Genomic DNA, 7,262 nt, shown 5'->3' with positions numbered 1-7,262 from the left:
AACGGGGAGGGGAGCTCAGCGCCGGTCACGTGGAGGGGAGGAGGGTGGTACTGTGCCGGGCTTAAAGCTTCCGGACCGAGCCTGTACGGGGCTTCGGTGTGTGCTATGGGGGTGGTCGGCTGTGCGTGGGCATTGGGAACCCCTCCTCCGAGGAAGTTGCTTTGCTTTGAATTTTCTGCAGTCTTTGTCATACTTCTCACATCACCATCTTGGGTTCTTATATCCATTTACCTCAGCTTTTTCACTACTTCCCCCACATCCAATTAAACCTTCCCTCCTTGAGCTTAAAATCATCCCCCCTTGTCCTATCACTGTCCTGTAAGGTCTGCATAACACCTCCAGAACGTGATTTCTTTCACTATACTAATGTTGATTTATGCTTATTTTTTCACCTACTTAACTGTGAGACTTTTTTTCTTAACCAAGCAGACAACGAAGTCAGTGTTGGAATGGTAGCTGTGTGCTCTGATAGGAGCTAATTTTCTTATTTATCTTATGCAGAATGTTAAGATGGAGCTACAAATTGAGCACACGTGGGATGGTTTACCCGTGAGCCATGACCCAGTAACAATTGCACTGAAGCCTTATGATGCAGGACTGCTAATACAAGTTAGTGCTCCCTTCTTCAATGATCCTCCAGCACCACTTGGAGCTCCGGGGAAACCCTTTAGAAAACTGTGGGACTATGAAGGTAAGTGTAACTTCTGCTGCAAGTATCTGATTAGTGAAGTCACTGATGTTCATCTGTAATTGATTTACCTGGTCGTTATTTAAGTTTCTCTGGTTATTTTTGAAAACTGTTTAATCTGACAGCTTCATCCTGAGCACTCTGGAAAAGACCACTGGCAAAAAACATGGTTGTAACCACCAGCATGGTTAAGAAAGCTCCTTAAGTAACCATGAGCATTGTGGTGTATTCAACTATAAAGTTGAATCAAGAGAGAAACTCTACTATTCATCACACAATTGACAGTATGGTGAACAGTCAATAAATAGAACTGAGCTGTTGTCATCATGTTGACAGCATTTAAAAAAGCTTGAGGCTGGGATTAGTGCACAGCTCTTGAATTAGAAAGCATCAGTGGTGTGCACACAGTCAAACTCAGTGACAGCACAGGCCAAAAACCACTGTGAAAACAATTGACTGTGAAAGGCTTAGAATATAATAAAGCAACTAAGTAGTATAAAACATTGACAGCTTGTCTCTTCTTAAGTTGTAGAAGCATTTTTCTTGTGTGACAGGAGTGAGCAGTATCTAGAAGTTGAACTCTGCCCATAAGTATAGCTTGCTTAAAAAGTCATGAATGCTGATTTGCATTTCTTGTTCTAATGCTTCTAAAAGTGTGCATGAGGCAAGGAGCGTGTACAGAAATGACTTCAATATTGAGGACGTGTATTATTGTGGCAGATAAATACATGAGTAACTTGACACTGAGTTATGAAAATTGTGGCTCTGATTTTTGACAGTCATGGACAACACTTGTTGTTGCTGCTTTCTGGAAAAAGAAGAGCATGGAAAGTAAGTGGTCAAGGGCATTGATGAGGTACAGAACCTAATTGTTTTTAGACACCTGCTGGTAGATTAAATGATAAATAGCATTTTTTTCCTCCCTCACGTAACAGGAAGAACTTCCCTTAGAATTTGATGTGACCAGGACGGAAACCGAATGGAAGGGTAGAGCTTATCTTCCTTGGAATTATTTTCCACCGGGCGTTAACAAGTTCAATGCATTTGCAATCCATGGCTCAGGAGAACACAGAAAATATGAAGCACTTTATCCTGTGCCTCAACACAAAGTTCAGGAAGGACAGAAACCAGACTTGTAAGCATAAAATCAGTTCTTCTGTAATATATTCCCACTCTTTTTGGAATACTTGTAGAAGACACCAATCCGAGTGCCACTGGTATTTTAATTGCAATGTTTAGCCCCAAGTCCACTGTACTTGGTGTAAAGAACTGCCAGATAGCTGTAATTAGTACTTGATTTCTGTTATCCCCTAGGTGCAGCAAATGATGCATTCAATATAACTTGCAGCTGTTATCACCTTCCTTAGCTAAATCATAGATGGCTTGTTCTGTTTCTTTTTTTTTTTTTTTTCCTTGCCTATAGCACCTCTTGAAGTGCTATTTAATGTTAATTGTACTGGAGTAATATCCAGGAGAAGTTAGAAAGGACAGATGAAATTGAGAAGTATAATGAAAGGATGCCCATTATCAACAGTAAAACTAGAGTACGTTTATATTGTGCTTATTTTCTCATGGAAACTTGTTACTCAACATAGTGATAGCCTATAATATTTGTTAAGAAGGGAGATATATATATATATACACACACACACACACTCTCTCTCTCTCTCTCTCTCTATATATATATATATATATATAATATAATATTATATATATACACACCTCTTAATAAAAACCCTGACTTTTTCAGAGATGAACAGTAGATCTATTTATGTGAAGAGGTCACTCCACGCTGCTTTAATTGCTCTTAGTTGGTCTTCACATGTTAGATGGTCACTACCTCTTCAGATAATTTCATTTACTTAAATGATGGTATCAAGTGTTCTATTTACTGTTTGGCAGATGTTTAAGTATTAATAAGAAATTAACCTCAGTCTTCTCTCAGCTGATTCTGTTTGGCAATGTAAAGGAGAAATTCTTAGCAAGAACCAGTTCATAATTTTTAAAAGTGAGATGAGGTCTTATGAGAAAAAAGAATACGTATTAGCTTCATTATCCTGTTTGTTCTTCCTGTTTTCTGTAAGGAGAGGATATCCTTGTGATATGACTTTCCAATTGGTCAGAAGTTGTAAACAGTATTTGGCTGGAGTGCAGATATGTTCTAAAGCAGGTAATCATTTTGGTTTTGCTCTGACTGCATTTTTGGTCAACGTAAGAGCTCATTTCTAAACTCTCCATTTTAACTTCACGCTGTGGTTCTTGTTTGTAGCTCAGGATTTTGCCTTCTTTCCGGTATAAGATTTTCAGAAACAGTGTTTACATTCCCAGAAAACATGGGGAAAAAACACATTCTAAGACAGTACCGTGGAACTTAATGGTTTTTCTTCCTCCTCTGTCTATAGTCATTGCCTGGAATTTTTCCAAGAACTGAACCTGAAAGAACTAATGGGAGAAGACTGGAAGCAGCCTGAATCAGATATATGGAAGTCTCACAGCAAATAGCAAACTGGATTGAGGCTTATGTTTTTGATAGCATTAAGTTTGGATGCAGGTGTATGAAAACAAGTTATACTGGGCAGAAATTGTAGGAATGGAATGTTGTTTCTGCATTAGAACTAAGAAGATAAATATTTTGCTAGTAGTTCTTTTTGGGGGGATCTTTTTACTTAATCAGGAGTCTCTGATAGTCTTTGCAGGCTCAGCAGTAAGTACTTGATAGTCATGGAGATTAGGTGGATGGAGTAACTTGTAGGTACAAAGACTGCAGCTCTAGTCTGTCCAATTTTCTCAAATTAGTTTTTAAATTACATTGTATGTTTGTTAAAGCAAGGAAAACTGCCCCTCCTCAGTCAGTGGTTATCATCAGGTTATGATACTCACCTTTCATTCTAATGGCAAACTACTTGGTCCAGGACTTTGTGACTGGTTTGAAATCCACATAGTTTAAGTTCTGGATGAATCTTCTGGTGCAAACAAGCAGGCATACACCATACAGACTGTAAAATCATAAGTCAGATAAACTAAGACAGCTCTACCCTTGGATAAGTTTAAGGTTGAGCTTCAGTTCACTTGCTGTTAATGAATTATAATAACGTGGTTATTGTCAGTGCCAAAATCTCATTTTTAATGAACAATTATGTCATATTACAAATCGTATAAAACTATGTATGAATTGTATTAAACCATCTATTAAACCATGTCTCAGTATTACTTTTTTCCCCACAAACTGACATTTATGTAAGTAAGCTTCCTTTCAAAAGCAAGTGACCAGGAACCACCTGTGTAATACTTTTTCATGTGGCATACCCATAAAAAGTTCTGAACCAAAAGTAATGCCCAAAATAAAACCCAGAGAGAGAGGTTGAGAACTATGTGGTTCATATAGAGAGAAGTGAGCTAGAGAGAGGAATCTGTGGGCCACCTGGTGGCTGCAGTTTATTTTACACATCTCCCATATGCGCCTTAAAAGAGGGCGATTAGCTAGACTGTGCATTTCCCACACTACCAACCAAGACAAGGCTACAACGCAGACAGCTTAGTCCATAAGCCAGTGATCCCAGTAAGGAGAAGGCTTACAGTTTGCCTGTAGAGGTCAAGGGATCATCTTCCCAGCATGGGAACAGCAGAACCAGTATCTGTATATTGCTGATGCCTGTTTCCTTCAGCATTCCCAGCCAGCTGAAAGGCCAGGCGTACAGAATAGGAGAGAGAGAAATCAAAGAAACTACTGGACCCTGTTAAACACAGATTTAAAACAGCATAGGCCTGAAGGCTGCTTATCCACTGTAATTCCCTCTGCTGCAGGCAAGGAAGGTAGGCAGTGGTCCCTTTTCTTTCTGCCCTGACCTGTGTTTCCCACTATATTGTAGATAGGACACCTTACAGGACTGGCCTTGTCGCAACTTCCTGGTTGAAAAATTTCTGCTCTTTCTGTGGGGTGAATTCTGAACCCATAACATGCTTCACCAATTGTTTTCTGTCCTAAGTGCAGTCCTTATAAGCATATAATCCACAGCACCTATAATTTGTATCCAGGACCACCGCCATGTGTGAAAATTCAATTAAAACTTAAGTCCCTGATCCAAGTAACATATGGCTAAAGCTGTCATGCATTCATGACCAAACTGCCCCCATGTCTGGATTTAATTATGTTGTATAACACAGCAGCCTAATAAAAAAGAGAAGTAGACATCAAAATACTCCCAGCAAGTTCTATCAATTGCACATATAAGAACAAAGGTGAAAATGGATAACAGACAATATTAGCACACTGAGTATACTTAGTTCTTATTAAAGACAAGAATAACAAAAGTATATAGGCAAATGGATAACTGCAGAAGAAAAGCACCAATGCTATCAAAAATTCCACTGTGGTAGATAAAATTCAACCAAAACTACTGAACTAATCCTGCTGCACATCAACAAGACCTGATTAGTTTTGATCAAAAAAGTCAATTCACATTGTGGATGAGAGATTTTGTAGGAAAACTAGTATGTGTTGCAAAGTGATGAAGTAAGGACAAAAAGGATGCTTCTCTGGACATCTGTCTGGACATTCCAGAGCAGATCTTCAACAAAACAGCCCTGAAAATGTTCATCCATGTCCCAGATCTTCCCAGAACAACTTCCAAACTTATTCAGGACAAACATGGATTATTTCTTGATACACAAAAGATCTAGGCAGAGGATCCAGGCAAGAAGTTAACTGCCTTCAGCTGAAGCCTGCCACAGCTGACAATCCTTTTCTTATGCATGTGGCATCTGATGCCTCCTGTTTTAACATTTTGGACATTTTTGTGAGAGACAATGTCCTGAAAGGTCTGCACTTGCCTCAGCAATTGTCTGGCTGCCACTCAGGCTTGGGAAGATCAGCTCCACAGCCACCGTCAGAGATGACCACGAATTTCTGACTGTGTACAAGGAAAAAGGGAAATTGAGAGGAAGAGAAGTTCCAAAATCTCTTTACAGTTGCTACAATGAAGATGAGCATTTCTGTGTCTACATCATCCACAAAATAAAAAAGTAACTTCAGAACAACAGATAGACCAAACATAACCTGGGTTACAACAGCATTAGAGACACGGTAGTAGTACTATGAATACATTTAGTCCTTCTCTTACAGTGAAGATTTTTCTCTCTCTAGTCACTTAATGGCGGTCACTTCTTAACTGTTACCAAGACTTTTTCACAGGGCTCGTAAAAAGCCTACGGTATCCCTAAGAAATAACAAACCATGCAAACAAAGCAAAAAACATGACATGGCAACTAAAACAAACCATCTCCCTCCTGTATTTCTCATTGCAGTTACCTGACACATATACTTGGCACTGACTGCAGGTTGTTTTCAATAAGCAGGTACAAATAGAATAAAATGGGTTAAAAACATGCACTGCTCACCATGGTATGTTCATTATTCTTAGCAGGTCACATTGGTGCCCCTTATGATTATTTGTTTGCACTTCTGATAATAAGGTACTGCTGAAATCCTTAATAAGAAGTCCAGTTCCACGTGTATTAACTTTCGAAGGTTCCAGATGAAAAATACCATGACAGAGTTCTCTCCTGCATGTTCACAAGCAGCTTGTTATTACAGAAGCTTCTTTCTCCCTGCATATCTAATTTCATCTAACATAAGCAGAAAACCATCTATCTAAAAGCACCTCCTGCATCTGCTTGGCTTCTCCCCTCACAAAGTAGTGAGCAGACATCCCCAGAATCAACAAACACAACTACAAACTGTTCCGGAAAGCTTTCATACATCCCTCTCCCTCAGCAGCTCCTCCACTGAAAGATGAAACAATACTGCAGAGAAGCATTCACTCTCAGGATGGTTTCAGCTTTCACCCCTCTGCTTTTTCTATCAGAACACCAAGGCAGATTAATTAGCAATCTGAAAGCACTCACTACATCTACTCTGTTCAAAACTGCAATATCAGCTTCAATTTCTTATTACACATTATAAAACAATGCCACTTTAAAACTCAAAAAGTGCCTGAAAGGAGCTGTACAACTCAGTGAGGCATAGCATGCAGCAGAGCAGAAACAGGAAAGGCAAATCACTGTTCATATGCCTTTCCTCTCAACTCAGAAGAGATTAAACCTATCCACAACCACAGCAGGAGAGCAGATCTATCAGATCCTCTCTGGGAGATGGCAAGATCAAGTTAAACTGCATTGAACACCCAAAGTGACCTACTCACCGATATGGATGCATCACTGGGAGCTGCTGAGGCAATCTCCACCGACGAGCAATCTCCAAGAGATGCTGCCTTAGTGGTGGTCAGACCTTAAATGAGGTCTACAGGAGGTGGAGTCAAGCTGCACACCTTCCAGGAGCACAGCTAAATTACTCTCACCTGTGCTCCCACAGCTGACCCAACACTTGCCTCAGCTGATTAATCAGAGGTTCAGGCTGTGATTCCCATACAAAAAGCAATTAAAAAGACTATGATCAGGTTATAAAGAGCTGACACTGAAATCAATGTAGATCTGACATTTTGCTGTGTAAAACCTTGAACTTCAAAGAGTACATTGCACAAAGACAGAAAGAGGGACAAACTGAGAAATGAATATT

At 39.7% G+C, this 7,262-nt stretch overlaps 1 protein-coding gene across 7 annotated transcripts; it reads left to right on the top strand.

The window, feature by feature from the left end:
* The first annotated feature begins 57 nt into the window (after nt 1–57).
* C4H4orf33 (chromosome 4 C4orf33 homolog) lies at nt 58–3,885 on the top strand. 7 transcript variants are annotated; one of them, XM_085546618.1, is made up of 7 exons: nt 58–83; nt 502–691; nt 1,215–1,275; nt 1,468–1,519; nt 1,624–1,823; nt 2,773–2,858; nt 3,091–3,885. In XM_085546618.1, the coding sequence occupies exons 2-7, from the start codon at nt 511–513 to the stop codon at nt 3,117–3,119; spliced, it is 609 nt and encodes a 202-aa protein (XP_085402744.1). In that variant the 5' UTR covers nt 58–83; nt 502–510; the 3' UTR covers nt 3,120–3,885. The 7 variants fall into 7 exon arrangements, 5 of the variants coding, with proteins under 5 accessions (XP_085402744.1, XP_015716784.2, XP_015716785.2 ...); XM_015861298.3 differs by having other exon boundaries at nt 58–96; XM_015861299.2 differs by having other exon boundaries at nt 58–121.
* The last annotated feature ends 3,377 nt before the right edge of the window (nt 3,886–7,262 follow it).

The sequence above is a fragment of the Coturnix japonica genome, chromosome 4, assembly GCF_054131305.1.
Source record: "Coturnix japonica strain WE chromosome 4, WE-NBRP24, whole genome shotgun sequence".
NCBI classification, from domain to species: domain Eukaryota; kingdom Metazoa; phylum Chordata; class Aves; order Galliformes; family Phasianidae; genus Coturnix; species Coturnix japonica.
This window is presented reverse-complemented; position numbering and strand designations above follow the sequence as displayed.

Excerpts from the sequence above, each read along its gene's own strand:
- C4H4orf33 (XM_015861300.3), top strand. The coding sequence starts at position 106 with ATGGGGGTGGTCGGCTGTGCGTGGGCATTGGGAACCCCTCCTCCGAGG. Across the intron at positions 214-501 it reads TTCTCACATCACCATCTTGG|AATGTTAAGATGGAGCTACA; the intron begins GTTCTTATATCC and ends TATCTTATGCAG. Across the intron at positions 2,859-3,090 it reads GCAGATATGTTCTAAAGCAG|TCATTGCCTGGAATTTTTCC; the intron begins GTAATCATTTTG and ends CTCTGTCTATAG.